At 42.4% G+C, this 24720-nt stretch overlaps 1 protein-coding gene across 2 annotated transcripts in view; it reads left to right on the forward strand.

The window, feature by feature from the left end:
* UNC5D (unc-5 netrin receptor D) overlaps window positions 1-24720 on the forward strand; it is a 497786-nt gene that overhangs the window by 296416 nt on the left and 176650 nt on the right. For both annotated transcript variants that reach the window (XM_069485257.1, XM_069485258.1), the window contains exon 4: window positions 18875-18978. In XM_069485257.1, coding sequence (XP_069341358.1) covers window positions 18875-18978 — 104 coding nt within the window. The remainder of the gene's footprint in view (window positions 1-18874; window positions 18979-24720) is intronic.

The following is a 24720-nucleotide window of genomic DNA, read 5'->3' on the forward strand; positions in this document are numbered from 1 at the left end:
TATGCTGCTTATCTGAGACCCCCTCCCCAAATATCTATACAGTTGTGCCAAGAATAAGTGAAGGAATTAGAGGAGAGCTTCACTTAAAAGCTATGAAACTCCTATAGTAAAAACAGCATAATTTTTATTTGCTTTTTGGTGGATAGTGTATTTTCTGAAAATCATGGAAGAGAGACATTCAATTAAACCTCAATTATGGATCTGGGCTTCATGGCTTTGATAAATAATTTCACCCTCTAAAAACCACCAGTGGCCCATTCCTACATGCAGAATATGCAAATAAACATAGGCACGTTTGCCTGGCCTTCACCTTCATTTCCATTCTCACCTTCCGTGATATCCTTATGAGTGCTGCGCTCCACCCAAGTGGCACAACTTACCTGCTTAAATTGTGGGACATGGGACTTGCTTTCCCCCACCTTGATTTGCCTGTATATTTTTTCCCTCTCTGGAGCATATTCTCAGCCCCATCTCAAACTCTACCTCTTCCTACCTGATTTCTACATCCACGGCTCCATCTTGCACACTGTTCCCTTCACAAAACCTAGTTTAGCAAATCCCTTATCCCAGACCCATCTCGGCAGCCAACTTTTGACCTCTCATACCAACTTCACCATTGAAAGGGGGTACTCTAGCATCCCTAGCTTCAAAATTCCACGTGTCCATCTCTGAGTTCTTGAAGCCTTTATTTAGTATTGCCACCATGCTGCCTAATAGAATTTACCCCAAATCACAGTTATTTTTGAAGTTATTTGTGGATTTATTTTCCTTATTAGGTTGGAAACCAAGATTCAGCCTGCATTACTCGTTTTCTTGCCCATAAGCCTAGTACAGAGCCTTATATGTTAACTTTGTATTATAAATATATGTCTGGTTTAGAACGAAACCCACGAGGGCAGGGAATGGCTCCATGAAAGGGCATTTATCAGTTGCATGTCATGATTATGCCGTGATACTAACATGGCACCTGGCTTCTTAGTGAATCCGTAGCTCACGAGGACACATAAGAAGCATTTTTGCCCTCCTTTCCTGGTATGCTATTCCTGGTAATCAGTACTGCAATGAAGAAGGGGTCAGAAAGGGAAATGGGAGTAATTCAGCATCACACCCACTGCCTTTGTGACGTGCAGTATACAGCTCTGAGAACGCCTTGGGCTGCCAGCTCCGCCTCCTCTGCTCCCTTCCTCTCTTTGCAGAACGTGGAATATGTTCCCAGGTTGTGGAAAATAATGTTAAGACTGATCCTCAGCGCTTGGTATAAATCACACGAAAGCATGAAACCCTCCTTTCCCTCCCCATAGACAAAGTGGCCAAAGTCAAGAGACAATATTACTCTACTCTGCCAAAGGTCATTCCTCTCTTTTAGACTTGAAGTTAATTTGTAGGAATATTGTTGTAGGGTAGGAGAGCTGGGCCTCCAGATAAAGTCTGGCGCTTCCTAAGAGCATCTAGCCAAGTACAGGAATGAGTGTGGAAGTGTAGGTTGTAATCTAGCAAGATGCACACCCAGCAATGTGGTTGCCTCCACCTGGACACAGGGGCTAGTTTTTATAGGCACGTGGGTGCGGTTTTCTCACCACGCCTTATTATGGTCACCCAGTTCATGCAGAGGTGCCATGTGAGCTTTTGGCACAGGACTGGGTAGGTAATCTGTGGGACCCCGTGCAACATTAAAACACGGGGCCCTTTGTGGAAACATGACGAAGAGTTTCAAGCCTTCAGCAGCAGAGCATGAAGTCAAGCGTGGAGCTCTGTGCGGCTGTGGGAGTCACACAGCCATGACGTTGCTCTGAGTGGCAGGAGTGGTGATGGTTCAGGAAATCACTGCGTGTATGTAATAGTTACATGAAAAGGGAATAATTGGCCTAGAAAAGGGAAGGACACATGTAGACTTGGGACAGGATTATTCTCTTTTGCTCCAAAGGCGAAGGCAGCAGCACAGGAGGTAAGTTTTAAGGTGGCATATTTGGGGTCGTGCTAGCAGGGAGGAATGCCCAGTGATGGGACATTCTTCCGATGGCCGCAACTCCGTGTAGATGGCATGTGGCCAGGAGCAGGCACTTGTGTCTGGGGTGACACTGGAGAAAGAACTACTGTATTAGGTGAGTAAGAGAGGTATGAACTAATAGGGTTTTAAAATGTTTAACATATTTTCAGACTTCAGAAAAGTTGCAACATAGTATAAGAAACGCCCTTAAGCCCTTTACTGAGAATCTTCAAATGTTCACATTTTATATTTGCCTTAAGCATTATCTCTCTGTGTTTATCTATGTATTTATATATCGACAATTAAGTTTTCTTTTTTCTGAACTGCTTGAGATGCAGACAGGATGTCCCGTTTTTCCTAAATACTTCATTGTGTTTTTGTAAATCAAGGATATATTTTCTGATATAACTGTGATATTAATATAATTATCAAGAAATTAATGTTAATACAATACTATTACCTAATCTAGAGAACTTATTTATAGTTCATCTGTTGCCCAGTAATGTTCTTTAATAACAAAATTCTAGATCATGTGTTATATTCATCTGTGAGGACTCTTTAGCCTCCTCTAATGTGGACTGTTCCTCAGTCATCTTGCATGACATGGAGTTTTGAAGAATAAAGGCCAGTTATTTTATCTAATGCTTCTCAATTTGAACATGAAAAAGGAAAGCAACAGCCCTCCAAAGGGGGCTCCCACTAGTCAAATCTGAGACAATTTGAGCATCAAAATGAAAGTAAAGGATTATAACTCATTAAGTAAGAATTCATGAATCCATACTGATATTTTAAAAAATTGAATGAATGTGGACAGAGATATAAGTAAGTGGGGTAAAGGTAGAGCTCTTCCTTTTTACAGAATAAAGACATCTATGATTAATTGATTGAGACAAGCATCATCATAGAGGCTAAAACTATTGGGTGAAAGTTTCAAGAGTAGTAGGATATTTACATAATCTTGAATTATCTCTCCACAAAATATTTATTAATTGTAAAGGGAGAACTCTAGTAATTTTTCCATGGAAAATCCTATCATTATATCACCCTGATCAAGTAATCAGAGTTGGCTGGCACAGTAGCTCACACCTGTAATCCTAGCACTTTGGGAGGCCGAGGCGGATGGATCGCTTGAGGCCAGGAGTTCAAGTCCAGCCTGGGCAATGTAGCAAAATCTCGTCTCTACTAAAAATAGAAAAATTAGCCAGGCATGGTGGTGCACACCTGTTGTCCCAGATACTTGGGAGGCTGAGGCAGGAGGATTGCTTGAGCCCAGGAGTTTGGGGTTGCTGTGAGCTGCGATGACACTCCCACTGGGTGACAGAGCTGAGGCCATGTCTTAAAAATAAATGAATAATCAAATAATCAGCATGTGCACCACTGGCAATGTGGCAAATCAACAGTATGGGTCTCCTAATGTGATGTCTGGGAAGATTGTCACTTCAGCAGTTGTTTCTGTAAAAATATATGATCTGTGTTTAACCATAGGAAGACATTGGACAAACCTACACTGGGAAACTTTTTACATAATAGGTCATTTTTAACAGCATGTTTCTCAGATTGCTGTCCGCATGTGGGACGCTGCTGGGGTGTTCTGGGGCTATAAGTAGCCACAAGCCAGACGTGGCACATCTTTCTGAAGCATCGGTTAGATTCCCCTCAGGTCAGTAAAAATAAATGCAAATACAGTATGGAGTAGGATGGGAAATTTGCATGATGTTTGAAGATTTAACTTGGAACTTCAAAGTCCCTTTGTGCATGCCACATCTATTTTGTTTCCACCCATAGGTGGCTTGGGGATATGAATTTTTCTCCTGCCAGTAGGGGCCCTTCAGTAGAAAGTGTGAGAAACACGGAGCTATACAAGATTGGGGTTCCCTGAACAGAGTGGAATGATTTGTCCAGAATTAACATAAATTGTGCTCCTTTTGCTTAATTACCATGTACACAGTTGACAATACCAACCTTAAAGATGGGAACTACTGAGGCAGAAACACATTACTTTACAATATATCTTACTGTGGATGGTGAGGAAGAAAATTTCCCCAAAAGATGTTCCTTTGTGCTATTTATTGCCAACCACGATTTTACCAAGAAGAATTTGTAGAAATACAGCCGTCGCCTTTGGAGGAAATCATGTTTTAATTCAATCTGCCATTTTTTTTTTTTGGTAAAATTTGCCGTAAAAGTTCCTGGGGAATGGCCATCTCTATAAAAAGCTCAGTAAAACTTTATCAGGGGAGAGGATATGGATTTTATTACAATTCAACTCTCATTTTCTCCACTGAAGGAACCTTCTAATGGATAATACAAACAGCTGAGAAGCAAAACAAACACAAAACTACCTTTGTTAATCTTCGAGGACTTTTTGAGCCTAATGATGTTCTTTTTAGATTAGTTTTATGTCCTTCCATCAGTGTAAGTAAGGACAAGGGAACGCATTCCAGAAATCTGCTACGTAGCAGAAAAGAATGCTAACTAATGTGTGAAAACACCAGGCATCCAAAAATAATTACCTAGCATGTTCTAGGCAGCACAATAATAAATACTGTTCCTTTCCTTGAAGAGTTTATAGTCTAATGTGGGAGATGTACTTATAAACAAGTATTTACAATGGGGTGTGGTTAGTGGTAAGCATAATGTGTTTTAGGAGTCAACAAGGGACAATTTGCTGATCCTTGAGGCCTAACATACATTTCCTGAGTTAACGTCTGAGCTAATTATGGAGGAAGGAGGAGGACTGACAATTTAGAGAACATGCATTCCAGGTTCAGGTGAGAGGTTGAGTAAAAGCAGATGGCTTGTGTGGTGAAACAAACGACATGGAACTCAAAGTGAATAAATTGCAAGGAGGCAGGAGACGAGCTACCAGGGAGAAGTAGATGGGTCAGAATTTGGAGGGTGTTTGAATTCTCTGCTAAGAGTTTGGATTCATCCTGGATGCAGTTTGGGGCTATTGAGATGTCACACACGAGACTGATGTCATGCTTCCAGAACCCACAAACCTCCCATTCGCTGCAGCCAGAGAGATTTGAGAGGAGAAAGACCCAAGGCCTGGAAGCTTTGCAGCAACCCATGAGGCTGTTAACTGGGCTTGAACTTTTGCAGGGGCAGCCTGGGTTAAAGAGAAAGGTTTGTGGCTGCTTAGACGTCGAGCCAGAAGTAAGACGGGAGTTTAGGGACTCCTACAAATGTCAGGTTTTCTGGATTTCTGGCTCGCGTGACTGAATTGGTGCTGATCCCATTAAGTAGATCGTGAGGAGAGTAGAAAGAAACAGTTTGGAGAGCAAGATACTGAGTTCAGTTTTTGACTATATTATGTATAAACTACCCTTAGAACATTCAGTGGACGGTTTTCATATGCGGTTATATTTATGAGCCTGAAGCTCAGGGTTGTGAGAGCAGGATGAAAAATACAGAATAGGGAGTCACTGGCACGAAGGTGGTAGTTAGGATAGTAGGAAAGTAGATCTCTTATGAGGAAGGTAGGAGGAACAAGGTTTTACCAGAAACACCTATGATGTTTTCCCATACTGCACCACTTTCTCCAGCTCTCACACTGCTGGCGAGGAAGGAAAGAACAGCCCGCCATGAGCGACACTCTGTAGGTGGCCAACAGGTGAACAGAGGACAGGGAACCTGTGAACAAGACAGAGACCAGTAAGTGGAGGAGGCACTGAGGGATCCAAGAGGGAGTGAAGATACTTATGAAGGAATAAATGTCAGTAGTGTGGAAGTGATCTGAAGATTAGGGTAGTAATTGAGAAGTGCCCGTTGGATATGACACCATGGAGGCCTCTATTGACTTGGGCCAAGCAGTGTGATGAGAGAGGGCGATACGAGATCATGGTGGATCTGGAATCCACAGGAAATGAGGAAGTAGAGGAGGAATAGATACATCTTTCCAAACATTGGACTGAAGAGACAGGAGCTGGAGCAGTAGCTGGAGTTTATCATTTGAGAAGGAGATGGTGATTTGAGACCAGCATGAAGATTAGATAGGCTTATATTTTAAAAATTTATAAAGAAGGAATAGGAATGATAGAGTAAAGTAGGAAAGATAAGAAGAGCTGGGTTTGAGTTCTGGGCTCAACTACTCAGCTTTGTGCTGTTAGAGTCATTCCTAGCACCTGGTGCGTGTGAGCATCATGTGGAAAATTCTTAAAAGTGAAGATTTCTGGGCCTCATTTGAGACCTTTGGAACCATAATCTCTTGGGAGGGTGCAGGAATGTTTTAGGGATGTTGCTGTCTTCTGGTTTCCCTGCTCCCCACTGACCACAGTTGAGTTTTCTGTGCAGGTTTCTCCTCTTCCTCCCTTTAAATACCATAGTATTCCAGAGTTTCATCTAGAAGCTTCTTCCCTTCTTAATCCACTGTCTCCGCCTTGCTGAAATCTTTCACTCCATGGCTTTCTGTGCCATCTATGTGAGAATTACACTCACGTTCACGGAGCACCTCGTCTCCACCCTGATGTATACACTTGGACATCTAGCAGGCGTCTCAGGTTGAAATGACCCGAGGGGAACTCTCTTGGTTTTCACCCCATCAGCAATGCTGCAAACCTTTGTTTATTCCCCTGTGTTTCCTGTCTCACCAGTGGCTCCTGGCAAGACCCAGGGGGCATCTGGATTCTTCTCTTTCCTTCAGTGGCCTCCCATCCACCAGCAGGTCTGGCCACCCCTGCCTCCAGAGTATGTCCTTACTCTGCCCTCTTCTCCCCACCCGGCACAAACAGTCGTCATTTCTCTACTGTGGGAATCTCTTCGCTGCTGCTACTCTTGCTGCCTTAAAATCTACTGTCCACACAGCAGCCAGAATTAATTCTTTAAAAAAAAAATGCAAACTCCAGAGCATGCTGTTCCCACAGCTCCTGAATGTCTTTCAGTGACTTTCCAGACCCCCAACTCTTGGCCCCATAGGACTTAACCCTTTGTCCACCGCCCCACACCACTGTGCTTCCCATCATCTGGCAGCCACAGGGACTTCTTGTCTTCCTCAGGTACCCATAACTGCTCCTATTTCAGAAACTTTTATCATTCTCTTTTCTTAGAAAGCATCCCCCCCACTCCGAGTGGTTGGCTTTTTCTTGATTCGAGTTTCATCTGAATTAGTTTTTAGGTCTCCTTATAAGACTTAGTTAAAATATGGATTTTGCTACCTAAAAAGGTGAACAATTTCTGGCCAAGGTGATCTCTTGGATCCTTCCTGTTCTGGCAAGATTGGTTCAGGAAAAGCAAAACGCAGTCTCCTTGTCCTTCCTCTCGGTTGCTCTGCAGGGCCAAGCAGGAGGCAGGAGGTGTCAGATAGATGGTGGCACGTTCCAGTGTTTACGTGCCCATGACACTGGCCACATCTTGTCTCATTGACCTTTCTGGCCTCTGATAGATGTGGGGTAAGGGAAGGACGAAGACACTAATAACAGTTAAAATATATTTCTTCTTGCTGCTGGGTTGGCTTTTTCCTTTTGACTCTTCCCTCCCTCTTTTTTTATTCTTTCATCCCTCACTAGGACTGATACTGAATTATAACAAGGTGGTGGGTATTGGAAAAAAGGTGATTTTGATATATTTTTTAGGTCATTTCTTTAAACTCATTGCTAGTTTTGCTAGTTCACATCTCTCTAATTTCCTGTGAAAGCCTCAGAGGGCAGGCAGGAAAGTCAGGGATGATTCTTCATGTCTGTGGTGTTCTTAAAACTTTGTGCCATCAGCCATGGGGCTTGTTCTGCATTTGAGTGTTCATCAGGATGCTGAGCTGCAAAGGAGCTCTGTTCTGCCTGTGGGAGATTTGGGACTTCAGCAACATGAGGACAGGAAATCCTGACAGTAGAAAGACAAACAGCATAACCTTTCCGTGTACTGCTTGGAAACTGAACAGCCTGGTGCAGACGGTGCTTCCGGGAACTGAACTTTTTATTTTTGGTGTTTTTTTTTAATCAAAAGCATTTTGATTCAGTGGCTATTTCTGCATTCACCTAGGACTCAGTTTCCCCATTAGCACAGTGAACAGAACAGTAGTGCTCTCAAATGTACATGATATAGAACTTACAGATATGTCGTCCCTATAGCTTTTGGTGGAAGGTGATGATAAGATACAAAAGGTGAGTTATCAGCTGTATTGTCACTTGATTTAATGCCTTAAAAGCAAAGCACCAGGGAACTTCTGTGTTTTCAATGAACGACTTTCCCTACGAGGTTGTTAGGACCTGCTATCCAGGTCAAACTTCAGCTGTCCCTTACGTGTTGACACAGCACAATCAATATAGTCGATACACAGACAGTGCCTTCCGTGGAACTTGGAGACAGAGCAAACCTCAGACATGGCTTGCACAGGCTTGGTGTCCCTCCGTGGGGTTCCCGCCCATTCTTCCCTTGCTGGGGGACATAGTGCTGAGTGGCTTTGGAGGCACGGGTGCCATGTGTCCCACCTGTGCCCACTGTCATGTCCATGGGACAAAGACTGTACCCAGCCAGGTGAGCTGCAGAGTTGACTCAATATGAGAGACTCACTCAAGGAGGATTAAAGTGGTTATGGCCTTGTAGGTTCTTTTCTCAGTCTAACCTGATAGTGGAAGAGAAGCTGCAGTTGGTAGTGACAACTGAAGGTGCAAGGCACAAAAAGAAAAGGAGGCAGCAGTGGCCATGGGATACCAGAATCCAAGAGCAACACAGGCAGTGGAGCACTTGAGGCCATGAAGACAGAAGAACAAGAGGGGATTAGGTAGCAGGGTGGAAGTGACGGAAGCCACCTGTGTGCCAAGGGGACCATGAAATAGCTCAGGGAAGAGAATGGCCCTAGTCTCTTTATCTCCTTGTCTCGCCATGTTGCGGTCCCGTTAGGACACGCGTGTGTGCTTACTCTTTCATGCAAGCCCGCTCTAGTGGTCTTTCTTGGTCTCCAGTCAGTCCTAGACTCATAATTAAGAATTTTGCCTTCCTAATGTTCAGTAAATTCTTAATTTCTTGATGGAATCTGAATGCATTTTTTTTTTTTGTCCTTATGAGCAGAAGAGGCCAAACACAGTGGAATTTATGGAGCTGAGAGTAGCTCAGCAGAGAACAGGTGAAATTAGTTCTCAAAGCATTTTGGAAAATTGCAGCTGTCTCCACCGAGCATAACATGTCCCTGCTGCCAGCGTGCTACTCCCTACAACTACAGCTACTCCCTCAGTAACCCCACTGGTACCCGACAAACTGTGCTGCTTCTGAGCCACAGGGTAATGACACACAGTGCTGGTTATCAAATGCCTCATTGATAATAGCAACTGGCCAGCAGAGGGATTGCAGGGCACAGGGGATCACACAGAGCCTCAGAGTTACCGTGTGGTCCCGGAAACAGACTTGAGGAGCCCCAGCCCCCAGCATGACGAGACCCTGGCCTCCGCCAACCACCTTGCTGGCCCAGTAGGCAGAGTCTGCTCGTTGCCTGGCCCCAAGGGAGGAGAGAGGGTGGAGAGTCCCAGGGTGATCCTACTACAGCCCAAGGTGCCCCCCTTTGCTGTCGCTGCAGGATTTACTCAGCAGGAGCTATGGTTGCACTACTTGGGTTTCAGGAAGGTGTCACCTGTACATGCCCCTGACCTATAGGAATCTGTATGTGGAATTGTGCTTTATTGCCAGTTGTCCCTCGAGGAGACGTGGCTGAAATCAGAACAGGAAGAGCCAAAACCAAAGACCTGAAAGGTAGGAGCAGCCTGGTGTCAAGACTGATCCATCGGTTAAGAACTGTACAGAACCCACAGAGGGTTTAAGACAGGCTGGCAAGGGAAGCACCTACAAGGTGCCAAATACAAGAGACTATGACAGTGAGGAAAGAATCAACCCAACAGAAGGCCTTTTATATGCTTTCCCTTGGGAACTGGAGTCAGGAGCTGACTTCTGAGGCCGTAACTGCTTAGGGCTGGGGCGTGAAGCAGAACCGAACAGAGAGGCCAGGCCTGGGCTTGTGCTTTGCTGGCGCGAGTCTGTTCTGCATGCGAACGGCCCTTTGACACCCACAGATGATCTGTGTTTGGCTAAGTTACAAATGCCTTTTATATACGACAAATGCGGTCTGTTGTTCCTTCAGAACAATATGGGTGGGGAAGATTCAGCCCTGGTCTGAATCCCAGTGTGGTCGGGCAACTAATGGGACATGGTAGCCTCCTCCTGCAATCTTAACAAATGGCTTCAACTATGACTATTAAAAAAAAAAAAAAAAGAGTACGATTTTTCACTGGCTGATTTGGTTTGAATGAGTAAATTATTTTTATTTCATTGCATTAACTGCCAGAACACTGAATGAGCCGATAACTCCCTGGTGTTGCTGAGCTGCAAAGAACTATTATTCAGAATTGAGTTTTTATTGATTTTCTTGTGCTACAATGACTTTTCTAACATAGTAGCATGAAAGGAAAATGAGAAAAAGGCCAAGTAGGGCATAGGGTGGGGAAGGGGAGGCTGATGCTTCCCACGACCTGGCCCCAGATGTACTACTTATTGGCAGGTACTGCTGACTATGGATAATCCTGTAACTGCCTATGGGATGTACAGGTGAGTCAGGTACCTGCCTTCCTCACCTCTCCCTCCTCTTCCTCTCTGCTGTCTTTGATGGTCGCCATTTTGGGCCTTGTTGGCATTCTGCTGAGAAACTGAACAGGGTGACGGGGTGAAGAAGGAACAGAACTAGAGAGAGTGAGGCTCCAGGTTGGTCTGTGCAGATGGATGTTGGTATGGTTCAAACACACATGTACACACACATGTTCATGTGTGTTTGAACATCATTGTAGTGGCTACTGCATTTATCTGTGTTTTTGCGTTTCTGCCATCTTAACTACCAGACACTTGGTTGCATATGACTGCATAAGGATCATTCAGATGAGTTGAAGTGGGAACTCACATTTCTTCATTCATTCAACAAATTTTGATCAAGTCTCTACCTTCCGGGTACCAGACATAAAGCAGTAAACGAAACTGACAAAAAGTTTTGTCCACCTGAGCAGATTCCCATAACCAAAATAAAATTAGATAAGGATATTTCAGAATTCACAATTTACTAAAGGATATGGTCTTTTTTGCTTCCTTCTTTGATAGACATTGTAGGAGTGGAACTTGGTACAATAAAATGAAACAAAATGTAGTTCTCACTTCTGATTCATTTTGCTCTAGGACAGTGATGCTTGAGAACTCATAGAAAAGATGGAATTTTTTTTTGGATGTTATTTTTGGTGGCTCTAAAAGTAATTCATAGTCATTATAGAAATTTTGGAAAATGCAGAAACAAATAAAGAAGATAATTATCATACCCATAATTATCCAGTGGCAAATCCTTGAAATATTTAATAATTTCTTTTTAAATTGTTTCTTTTAACTATGACAACATATATACTAATCCCACACCAGTTGTTATTTTCAGATAAGGTTTCCTGTTTTTGAACCACACCTTAAAATCTTCAATCTTTATGCATATATATGCAGTTTGGTTCAGTTCCCTTTTACAGAATAATGTGACAGTGATTGTTTTTCTTCTCATGGACCATGTATGTGTACATGATTGTGAGATCAGAGGGTGGAAATCTGTTTATGCTCTACCTTCTCAATATATATGAATAGCAGACAAGTCTAATAAAAGAGTGTCTTTATGTGATATGATAACTTAAGGAAAGGGAGTTAGCTAGACAAGCATTTTACGGAGACTTGCAAGGAAAAAATGAGAAATCATATATATGTAAAAGAGGGGGGATGGGCATGATGCTCTAAGCCGGTAGAAGTTGGATCCAAACTGTAAATGAGGTCTCGTGTGTATTACATGGGCTGTGAGATGTCCTGTCTCAGCTTAGATATAACTTTCACTGTGAAACTTTCCTGCAGTCACTAGATGAAGGTGGGTCCCACTGTGCTGCATGAGTTTAGAATGTCCTACTTCTCTATCTAGTCACTCAGCCACATACCTCTTAATCGCTTGTTTAATGTCTATTTCCCCTGCAGGAGCACGTGTTGTGGGAGGACCTGGACGGTCTGTGTCAGGTTCAGTAATGTGTCTCCACTGCTGGTACAGTGTCCAGCCCATGACCAACAGTGGGAGTGAATAAAGGAGGCTATTGCACATTTAGTGAACAGCTAAAGGCAAATGAAGAGAAGCGCTCCCTACCAAGACAAGGGTTTCATGCACATGTGCTTACTTTTATTTGGAAGTATGAGATGTTTTCTCTAATACAGTTACTATAGTTGGGAGAGAATGATTTTTACTCTACTAAAAATGTGTATGAAAGAGATCATTCACGCCACACCATTTTATTTAGCGGTTTGTATGAACATTTATTTGCAATCTTAAATACTTTGAACTCGTGGTTTTTTGTGTCTGCATAGTATTCCACAGTGTGAACACACCTAAAGATATTAACCCTTCCTACTCTTTTTTTTTTTTTTTTTTAGACAGGGTCTTGCTGTTTCCCATGCTAAAGTGCAGTGGTCTCAGCTCACTGCATCCTCAAACTCCTAGGCTCTCAAGTGATCCTCCTGTCTCAGCTTCCCAAGTAGTAGCTGGGACTACAGCCATACACCACCATGCCTGGCTGATTTTTCTATGTTTTGTAGAGATGGGGTCTGGCTGTGTTGTTCAGGGTGGTCTCGAACTCCTGACCTCAAGTGATCCTCCTGCCTCAGCCTCCCAGAGTGCTAGGATTATAGGTGTGAGCCACCACACCTGGCCCACTCTTATAGTATTAAATATTTAGGTTGCTAGTACGTGTTCAGCATTATAAATGATAACTTGAGCACTATCACCAGGCACACATTTTTCTGTGTAGTTCTCTAATCTTTTCTTAGAAAACTTTAAAAGTGGAATTGTGGAACCATATGAATGAACTCTTTTTAATAATAGCTTTGTTGAGATATAATCCACATAACGTGCAATTCACCTATCTAAAGCATACAGTTACAGCAGTCACAGAGTTGGGCAACCATCACGCCAAAGTCAATTTTAAAATATTTTCATCTCACACACACATAAAATAAACAAACAGAAAAACACACCAAAAACCATTTCTATTAGCCATCCTCCTCCCCATCCCCAAATGCAATCCTAGGCCAACCACAAATCTATTTTCTGGCTAAATGGATTTGCCTATTATGGACATTTCTTATAAATGGAATCATTCAATATATGGCCTTTTGTGAATGGCCTATTTCACTTAGCATGATGTTTTTAAGATTTGTCCATGTTACGTCAATAGTTCATTCCTTTTCATTGCTAAATAATATTCCATGGAGGCACCACATATTGTTTATCCATTCATCAGATGACGCCCATACAGGTGAACTTTTAAAGTAATTTTGATGCACATTATAGCTTGTTCTTCAGGTATACCCATTTGCACTTCCAGCAATGTTTAAGATCATCTGATTTTCCATACTCATTCTAATTTTAGGAATTATTGAAAAACAGAAACAAAACTAAGCCTATTTGGAAGAGGAAAGAGATATATTGATGGTTTTTAAATTACCATTTTTTAATAACTAGTGATATTGGCCCCATTAGATATTTTTATAAGCCATTTGTGTCTTATATAAATTATGTTTCATGCCCCTTTCTCATTTTATTTGACGGTAATTATTGTTCTCATTTTGTTTCATAAGAGCTCTTTTGTATTAAGGCTGTAAACCCTCTGCCCATAATCTTGCTCCTAATGTTTCCAACATAAATTTTAATTTTGACAAAACAATATCTACCAATCATTTCCTTAAGGGTTCATTCTTCCATTTTCAGCTTAGAAAGGCCTTCTCCTTCCTAAGATCCAATAAATATTTTATTACTGCTGTGGTTTCATGTAAAAACTATTTCTTATTAGTATGGAATTTATTTTGGTATAAAGCAAGACATAGATCTGTTTTTATTTTTTACCCCCAAATGGCAATTAGTAATCCTAATACCTTTTCCCACTTAATTTATGTATCACTTTTATCATATACTAAATTATTCTTTTTATTCGAACGTCTCTGAAAAATACTCTAGTTCATAATGAACTTTTGTCTGATTTATGACAAAACCACCCCATTCTAATCATTATGGCTTTATAATAGGATCTAGTAAATATATAAGAGCTCTATGAAGCCCTGTATTCACCTAAAGTTCTTAATTTAAGAACTTTAAATATATTAGCATTTAATCCTCACAAAAAAAAGTATGCAGTAGAAATTACTATCCTTGTATTACAGATGGGGAAACTGAGGCAAAGAGAGATTAAAGATACATACTGAGTCAAGGTGCCAGTAAGTGGTGATCCCAGATAATACTCAGGGTCCAGACCTCCCCGTCCTCACCAGTGTGCACAGCCTCCCAGTGAGGTTCTAGAATGTATCATCCATCCATCCATCCATTAAGTCCTGCCATTAATTATTATGCATGTTTATGATATGTTATACATTTCTCTTCCCAGATCTCTCTTTGGACATTTACATGCGTGTTTTAGTTATAATATAAAAATGTGTGGGTTGAAAACCTTTAAGTGGTTTTATTGCCCACTGCCAGGTTTTTTAAAACTACAACTTTCAAATACTCAGTTCATTAATTTGAATAATTTTCCATGAGTTTCTTTTAAAAGACAATGTTTTCAGGAAGGGCGGTATGTGGCTGATAACAATCATGCCCTGTCATGCCTAAGACCATACTGTTGTTAGTTTACTCATGAACAGTAACTTATTTGGATATAGAAAATTAGCACCCATGCTTTTTTCTGTTAAAAAAGTCAAAAACAGAATTTTATAGCATTTAATTGTACTCTGGTATGTGAGATAATATAGGGAAAAGTTCTAGTAATAGCCTAATTTTTGTTCTATTATTAATTACTTTTTGCTTATTTTCTGCAAAGATATTTGTAAAATTATTTTCATATTTTTACTGTGTTAAAAATTGAAATTTCAACTAGCATCTATCTAGGGTTTTTTTTTTTTTTTTTCCCTTTTATGTCTGATAAGCTCTCTGGCGAACACAAATCTTTTTCTTTTTAGCTCAGAGAGCTATCATTATTATTCTTATTATGAAATTGATTTTTGTTTATTTTCTTCCAGCTTGTTGTGTCCTTCCAAAATCCTGTCATAGTTAATATTGTGTTTCTCTATCTCCACATTTATCTTTGTCATTTATTTCATCCTTTTTCTGGCAATGTCATTATCACTTGATCACTTTCTTCTTATCTCATTTAGTCAACATGTGTTTATTAAGGACCTGCCCTGGATCAGGAACTGCAATGGGCACTGGGAATATAGGGGTGAACATCTCAGCCATAGAGCTGCCTTTGCAGAACTGATCGAACAAGGCAGAGAGACATGGAACAGACAGTCCTAAGAGCCCCGCTAGAGGGTGTTTCTTAAACTGGGTAGTGTTGGTTTCCAACACAATGGTCTCCCATGTCTAAATCCACTGGTCTGTCTGTAGTTTGTGCAGCTGGACCCGGGCTCCTTTCCAGATCTGTCTCCCTGCAAGGGTCCTGCAGCCCACCCTTGCCAATTGCTTGCATTCATGCTTCCTGTTCCACCAGCTGGCGTGCTTTCTGTTTTTCTGATTGGATCCTGAAATACGCCTGTCTTCTGTTGCACTGGTTCAGTTTTCTGCAGTGTTCAATATGCTGTTTACTGTCTTCTGTGTGTGTGTGTGTGTGTGTGTGTGTGCGCGTGTGTGTGTGTGTATGTATATATATACACTTCTCATTCAGCAGTTGTAATTTTTTCCTCCATGGTGGCAGTTTCTTGATTTCAGATGTTATCCTATTTATAATTCCCTACTCTAGATTCTCAGTTGCTATTTCCTTTTGACTTTAAAGAACTTAAATTAGAAATTATCTTAAAAAAAATGCCTCTTGCTTCTTGTCTTTTTAGAGGAAGAAACAAATCTATTTTCAGTTCTATAGTTTGCTCCCTTATTTTTGTAGTATAATTCTTTTTTTATGGCTGGGAGATGTTTTTCCCCTACTATTAGAAATTGGATCAGTTCCTGTCTGAATCTCTCAAGCCTCAGAACTAACATAGTTCCAAATGGTCAATTCATTAGTTTGAGTCATTTTCCATTAGTTTGGAAAATGGACATCAGGTGATCATAGTTTTAGATTGTGAATGCAGAAAATAATCAGTTTGGGTGGGCTGTGTGGAGAATCACACGTAGAGCTGGAAGCATTTAAAACTGAGTGTTTAAGAAGTTTATTTCCATAATTTTTAGTATATTCAGTAGCTAACTGGAATTTGTCTTGTATGTTTACCCTCCTTAGGACTCAGGAGTTTGCCCTCCTTAGGAGTCTGTGTCCTGGCACCAGTGTCAGGTGTAGCCAGGACTGGGTGACACCTGGGTTTCTCACTTGCTGTAGTGTCTGGTGCCCAGTCGACTGCTTGCTACCTCTGTTGGATCCAGATATGTGACACTGCAGTTGTCCCCTGCCCCGCATCTGTCTCTAATCTTTTTATTTCCACACGTGGGAGTGAAATGTGCTTCTTGCTGGGCGTCTTCCAGGGATTGCAAATTTCAGTTGGGAAAAGCAACAGGTTGGGTTGGTCCTTTCTTCAATCTGATCCTGCCCATGTGAGATGCACTTAGAGATTTCTCCATGTATCTTGCTTACGAATAACACCCTTCCCTGGGTCCCAGTGCCAATAGGTTTTCTATATATGTGTAGAGAGCACAAGCAAAGGAAATAGCAGCAGATGATGAACAGAAATGTATGTGCACATACACACACACACACACACACACACACACAAATACATATATTTACTTGTTTTACTGGGAGGCTGGGAAAATGACTTCACTCTCATCTTTTCACTTGCTAAGTAGTTAATGTAGTAAATCCTGGAAATAACTATAAACTAAGCATTGTTACCTTTCATTTTCCGTTGAGCAAAGAAAGGAAATAGAAGTAGAAGATAAATAGAAATTTCCACCATTGGTCTTTCATGCTTCATCTGGTTCGATACGGATTATTTGATGTTGTCAAAATGGCCATCTTCATTTAGCAGCACTGAGTGAAACTTCTTTTAGAAAATGAAGCAATCAAGGCAAAGAAAAAGGCAAAATAATAACAATAATAAAATAAGCCACAAAACCCAGCTCCTTCCATTAGCAAACTGGTATCTCATATGTTGTAGTCACTCTCACTCTGTGGTAGACTAATTTTAATATAGTTCTGATGAATAACAGGGTCAGAAAGTCCCGAATCTTTGGGATTGACCCAAAGATCCCTTGTGGGACAGTAGAGAAGAGTTTGTGGCTGAATTATGCAGGAAACGAGAATTTTTTTCATTCTGGGTTTACTCACAGTATACCCTAGGCACAGTTTTGTTGTCAGTTATGTGACCTTCGTGCCACTTGGCGTCAGAAGTTCTGAATCATAAGGGCTGTAGCAGTTTAGGGATCTCAGAGAGAAGAAAGCTGGGTTTGCAACTCGGGGGACAGCAGAGAAATGAGAGAATGGATCTTGTCCCCCACCTGCAGTTCTAATACTTTAAGATATTTTGCTTTATGTATATATATGTATATTCACGAAGACCTCTGAATATATAGGACCACTGCTGACAAAAGACATCAGTCGCCTCTGGGAGGGAACAGCATTAAAAGTAAAATTCAGAGGAAAGTAAATACTTGGATTGCCGTGCTTGTTATTCATTGAGTGTTTTTGACTTGCTAAAAGCAACTTTAATGTATTTATACAATTTATAAAGACGTAACTGATTCTGGAGCTCTGCTCTTTACAGGGAACATATTTCATGTTATTGTAAGCACTGAAGAAAATTAAATCAATAAATTCCCAGCCTGTAATTTGAGATACTCAATTTGAAGAAAAATACATTGTCAGGGAGGGAGAGAGAAATCTTTTACGTGGAGGAAGACTTGTAAACAACCTGTCTTTGCTCTGCCATCCTGTGCACTCCAGTGACAGTAAGAATTACCCTCTTGCTGAAAGATTATCAAAGTGTTGTGACACCTCCGAAGTAGCAAAGGCCAGGTCCCCACCTTTTTTTTTTTTTAATGACACATACGCACAAGTAGAAAGGAATGCAAGTGAAGTTCCCTCTCTCGTTTTCTGAACTGTCCCTGTGTGTCCCTTTCCCTGAGAAGGCCTTGCTGGTTAGCAATCGGCCCGTGTGTCTGAAAGCGTAGTGGATTGTTCCCCATCGCTGGCTCCGATGCTCTGTGACCACTGGCATGCCAATTAACCTCTCCAAGTGTCACCCTTCCATGTGTAAAAGGTTGATAGTGCAGCTTGTTTGCAAAGTGCCTTGAGCCTTCCATGAAGAGCACTACCCTGATACCCAGCATTGCTGTTTGACTGGAGGGCGTTTTGTTTTTTAATTATATGTTTGGTTGGGTAGGTTATAGATTTTGTTGGGGATGAATGTTGCCCCTTCTCCCTGGTTACAAATAAAAAGACTAATAGATAATCTAACTCTATTACCATCTTCTAGAGCCCCCTAGAGGGTTAAGGGAATGGCAGAGGTTATAGATTAATAATACATTCTTTAGTTAATAAAAAAAAAACATCATGTGCATCTCAACTGCATAATAGCTGTAGATGGTAACTTATTAGACCACGTGTTTCATCAGTTTCACAGCAGATAACACTGCAAAGACTCATGCAATCATGAGGTGTTCTGGTTTTTTTTTTTTCTGTTTTCCCAGTTAATTCTTTTGTCTTCGTATCAATATAGAATGTTAGGAGCTGTTCTGTCAAGGTTATTTCAAATGTGTTTTTGGATATTTGGGAAAAAATGATTCTCGTATTCTGGAACTCCTGAAACAAGCCACTTATTTGTGTGTATCTAGGTTGTGACATTGAGCTCACTAATTTATTGTACTTGGACCAAATGTGATTAACCCTGGCCTTGGAGCAATGCCAGCTTGTCACCTATCTTATATGTCTTTTGCAGATTTACGGAAAAACTTTGAACAGGACCCACAAGGAAGAGAGGTCCCCATTGAAGGCATGATCGTGTTGCATTGCCGCCCACCGGAGGGAGTCCCCGCAGCCGAGGTAAGACACACAGACCCCTGGCACCGGTCGCAGTGAGGAACCAGCCTTGTTTCTAAGAGGGGGGCGTGGTCCAGCATGGCCACGACGAAAGGAAAAGAGCCTGTGTGTCTAGGATGCTTGCTGCCTGGACCCAGTTGCTAAAGATAGTGAAGAAATTGTGCAGGAAATAAGTTGCAAGAGGAACTATTCCCCATCTACTTCCTTGTTGACACAGAGCCCTCGCTAGGCAGCCTGGGTAGGGATGGATCTGCGTTCTTACTGCTGGTGACCTCAGATCACACACGTGTCATTCTCCCTGTCTTCACTCAGGACACTCTGACGTGCACATTGGCTTATGGATCACACCCGAGCTTTCTCAGGCACAGTTGCGTAGAAGAGCATGCAGAGAAAGGAGGTCACAAGCCCATCGCCCTGAGTTTCACTTCTGGTTGCTCCTTCTTCACTTGTCCCTGGAGCAAATGTTCACTGAGCGTGTGTCACGTTTCAGGCACAGTGCTGGCATTGGGGATGTGAAATGAGTTGAAGCCACGGGTCCCTGATCTGTTATCCTTCCTTCACAGTGGGGCGTCTAGAATCCAGAGTCACTACGTTGTTTGCTTCTTGAACGTGGTCTGGGACTTCTAATGTGCCGTTAGAATAGAACTGTCACTGGTAACGTACGGTGGTAGTAAGGAAGGCTTTCTAAATCATTTAACCGTGATGAAAAGATGGTCTGATAGACTAGAAATATAGTTGTCATTGGAGGAAAAATACTAAGTAGAAGGCATGCTTAGTAGAATGAGACATTATAAATTTATCAACATAGGGCCGAGTTTAGCAGTAGATAGTCCAGTTTTAGCTCTTCTAAGGGAAGCTAGAAAACTGGCCTTGGAGCTACTATTTATTCACTGAGAAGGAGAGATACTAAAAAAAAAAAAAAAAAACCCAAAAAGTGAAAACAAAACAAGCAGAAGCCTGTGCCTTGCATTTTAACAAAATTGGGATTTTGTAATTGGAAGGACAGAGCAGAGAAAACGAAGGGGAATGGAAAAACACACACACTGGCACATTTGGGCAGAAAGCGTGCTGGGTGGACACTATTCAAAGCTCAGATGGTTTATAGAAGTGAAGTAAACGGACTTGAAAATTAAAGTGAACGGTCCGTGCGTGGTATGAAATGATTAGAAAGGAAAATGCTTATTTTTAAATTTGTATTTAATGTGGAACAAAAAGATATTGATCTTCCTTTGCTGCCTTCTGGTTCCCTACCAAGCGCGTGCCCTTGTTTCCTGAGCAGGGCGTTCGGTGCGCGAGGGAATGTGTTAATCTAGTTCAGGGTGGCCCACTTGCTCCTGAGAGTCTCACTTGGTATCTGCAGTTCTTTTTTTAGGTTGTTGTTTATTTTGTCCTTTTAGGGACAGGGTCTTGCTCTGTTGCCCCGGCTGGAGTATAGTGGCCTGATCATAGCTCACAGCAGCCTCAAACTCATGGGCTCAAGCGATCCTCCCGCCTCAGCCTCCTGAGTAGCTGGGCCATCATGCCTGGCTGATTTTAAAGTTGGTGTTTTTGTTTTTGTTTGTTTGTTTGTTTGTTTTTTAGACAGAGTCTCGCTCTGTTGCCCAGGCTAGAGTGCCATGGTGTTAGCCTAGCTCACAGCAACCTCAAACTCCTGGGCTCAAGCAATCCTTCTGCCTCAGCCTCCCGAGTAACTGGGACTACAGACATGAGCCACCATGCCTGGCTAATTTTTTCTATATATATTTTTAGTTGTTCAGCTAATTTCTTTCTGTTTTTTTAGTAGAGACGGGGTCTCACTCTTGCTCAGGCTGGTCTCGAACTCCTGACCTTGAGCGATCTTCCCACCTCGGCCTCCGAGAGAGTGCTAGAATTGCAGGCGTGTGATTTTTAAGTTTTTTTTTTTTTTTTGTAGAGGTGGAGTCTTGCTATTTTGCCCAGGCTGGTCTTGAACGCCTGGCCTCAAGCAATCCTCCCGCCCTTGCCTCCCAATATCCACAGTTATTTTATGTTCACTGCCCATCTGTCAAAAATCCCAATTTACAAATGTTTCCTGCATAAAAATGTCTAGCCTCTGCCATACGACCGTGTGAAACAGTCCCCTGGTGTTCCCGTGTTCCCTTCTAGTTCTGTGCTGGGTCACCACGGTCAACTTTAGCAGCAGTAGAGAGGGGTAGAGTGGGAAGGAAGTTAATGTTTTTATTAGTGATCTGCCTGTGGAAACCTAGCATTTGTCTAGTAATCAATTTTTACAGATGGAGGAGAACTTAGATATTTGCAGGACACAGCATTTGCATTTTAGAGGCAGGAAAACTGATACTTAGACCAATGACCTACCAAAGGTCTTGCAGCCATTTAAGGGCTCTGTTCAGAATCCTCCAGAGCACTCAGGGTAGAAATCCGTGTTCATTTAGTGCCTTATGAGACCCAACACAGTGTGGGCTGCTGTTCCATCATCTTCCATTATTCTACACCTGACCTAGCTATAGCCACACTGTCCTCCTCACTCTTTCTCACATGCACCAGCCATGTTCCTACCTCAGGGCCTTTGCACGTGCTGGCCTCTGCTGGGACACTCTACTCCAGCTGTTATAATGCTCTGTCTCTTTTTCCTCCAGGTCTTGCTGACATATCACCTGCTCAGGGAGGCTGCTCTGGACACTCTGTTGAAAATGCTGCCTCCCCGCTCCACAACTTTTCCCTGATTTACATTTCCTTCTTATCTGCTATCACAAGTGTTCTGTATTTTCTTTGCTTATTTTCTCTCTACCCTACTGGAATTTAAATTGCATGAGGGAAATTTTTGTTTACTCTTTTTCATCGCTGTAATCCCAGAACATAAAACAGGGTTTCTCGTGAGTACCATCGGAAAGATAAAAGATAACAAGTGTTGGTGAGGATGTTGCACTGGTGATGGGAATGTAAATGAGTGTGACCATTATGGAGGACAGCACGGAGGTGCCTCAGAAAACCAAAACTAGAACCACCACGTGGCCCGGCAGTTCCACTCCGGGGTATACAGTCCAAGGAAATGAAATCGGGGTATCACTGAGGTACCTGCATTCCCATGTTGATTGCAGCGTTACTCACCATAGCCAAGATAAATGAACTCGGCCTAAGTGTTTATCACGGGGTAGACGGATAAGGAAAATGCGAAGTGTTGAGCAGGGCAGGCGGGGTGAGATTGGAAAGATGCTGGTCTTCAAAGGATACAAATTTTCAGTAAGGCAGGAGGAACATATTTAATGATCTATCGTATGACATGGTGACTGTAGTTAATAACAATGTATTATAGTCTTGAAATTTACCAAGAAGAGTAGTTGACTTTAAGTGTTCTCACCGCCAAAAAAATGATACGTATGTGAGGCAAAGCATATGTTAATTAGCTCGATGTGGCCATTCCAGTGTGTACATGTTTCAAAACAACGTGTTGTTTGTGATAAATATATATAATTTTTGTCGATTAAAAAAATTAATTAATTTTGAAAATACAAACTATGTTTGTCACACCCAGATACTCTTATGAAAACTAGTTTCCGGACTATCTTGATGAATATTGGAGGTTATGCCAAGATGAACCCCAGTGCGAAATCCATTGGATTTTTTTTCCTCCCATTAGTGGGTGCTAGCAAGTGAGGTAAACATTCCCCAATTGGTTCTTTGAAACCATAAATTAAAAAAGGAAAGAACAAAAGAGAGCGGAAGAAAGGATATACCGTCCGGTGAGGTAATAGCCAAAAGCAAAAATCCACTTTAGAGCGTGCACGTGTGCGTACAAACTCACCCTCACCCTCTATACACACGGAAGCATCTTGCAAGAGATTGCACATGATTTATGAATTTCTGGGACTCTGAGGCTGCTCAGGACTGTGCTTGGTGGAGGGTATTCCCGTGGGAAAATGGGCTGGCATCTAGGAAGAAAGTCGCATACCTGTCTGTCCAGTTATTTGGAAGGGCTGAACTTCGCACATCCCTGCATCTTCCTCGCCCCGACGTTCTATTCGTGAAGGTGAATGAATGAGTTCTGCTTATTGGTTCAGTTCGTTTCTTTCTTCATTTGGTTCTTGATGGTGCCTTCCAGCTGAAACCACAAGGAGCAGAGCAGGATGTGAAAAACCTTCAGTAGCAGCACAATCCGGTGTCAGTGAAAAAATACTGGCGAGAGCTGCTGAACAGGGAAGGCGGGAACGCAGTGTAGACGTATCAGAAAGTCAGTTTTCTTTTCTAGTTAGTCCCTACTGTCCTGACACGTTTCCAAACTGTAGCTGTTCACTGTCTTCATCAGCTTCCCAGGACTGCTGTAACAAATTGCCACCAGTTAGGAGGCTTCAAACAACAGAGATTTATTCTCTCATAGTTCTGGAGGCTGGAAGCCCGAAATCAAGGTGCTAGCAGGGTGACTTCCTCCTGGGGGCTCTGAAGGAGCATCTGTACCCTGCCTGTCTCCAGCTCCTGCTGGTGACTGGCCATCCTTGGTGTCATCGGCTTGTGGACACATCAGTCTCTGCGTCCATCTCAGCTTCACGTGACATTATCCTCTCTGTGTCTCTGTGTGTCTGAATGTCCCTCTTACGGAAAGGACACCAGCCAGTGGATTATGGCCAACTCTAGTCCAGTGTGGCCTCATCTTAACACTCTGGGTCGGGTCCCATCATATCTGCAAAGATCCAATTTCCAAATAAGGTCACACTCACAGGTTCCAGGCGAACATGAGTTTTGAGGGCTGCTATTCAGCTCCGTTCAAATCCCGTTCTACCTTTTGGCATCATATCACGTTGCACATCGTAGTGCTGTGTATGTTTTTAGGAATACATTTCAGAGCCAAGCAAGCTGAAATGAAGTAGAGTTTTATTCCAAGGAGCAGGTGGGGCTGTAGGATGGTTTAAGACAGGAATTCCGAGCTGAGAAGGAGCAAATGCTTTTATAAATTTTTAGGTTCAAATGTTTTTTAAATTTTGGATTGTAGGTGGAGATAAAGGATGTTTCAGCTGCATTGTGGGTTAAATGGGCTTTTGTGAGGCCCTAACAGATACTCGTAGCATCATGTTAACGTGGGACAGCATCCCGAGGAATTTTATTTCATCATGGGAGGGGTACTACCGATGTCTGTACGCCCACACTTACAACTCTTGTCCTTTCAGCAAGAGTAAGTTGTGACCACCAACATCTGTGCTTTTGTTGAAGGGAAGGGAGGATGGGAGAAGAAAGCGGAGAGGAGAGGACAGAGATAGAGAATGAAAGTGAAAATGTTCAAACCCTTCCGTGGTCGGGGTCTCCCTCACCATGGGGACGTCTGCCAGTGCGTGTCGTGTGGTCCAGGTCACTGAGAGTGTGCAGTTGTGCTTATTGACTTCACAGCGATGTGAGGGTCCTATAGTTAACGGCAGTAATTGGGAAGTGCGCTCGGAAATGGGTCAGTCACATAATTGTCACTGTGAGATATTGTCAAAGTTACTGTCCCTGAGCAGGCCACCAAGCCACCACTTGCTTTCCATCCTGCCTACCTCCTTTGGGGTCCATGGGGCCATGACTGAGGGGATGTGGCTGGCAGGGCCCCGGGACATCAGCTGGCTTTGTCCCTTAGTGGAATAGGCAGTCTCCACTTGACACAGTGAAAGGCACATTGGGGACATGTTTGAGTCTCGTTTTCACAGACATGTTTCATATGTACATATGCACAGGCATGTGCAAGAGCCTTCTCCCTGCAACATGGAACTTTCTTGGAAACTCGTCTATGTGACCAGAGAA

The sequence above is a fragment of the Eulemur rufifrons genome, chromosome 12 (assembly GCF_041146395.1).
Source record: "Eulemur rufifrons isolate Redbay chromosome 12, OSU_ERuf_1, whole genome shotgun sequence".
In the NCBI taxonomy this organism is placed as follows: domain Eukaryota; kingdom Metazoa; phylum Chordata; class Mammalia; order Primates; family Lemuridae; genus Eulemur; species Eulemur rufifrons.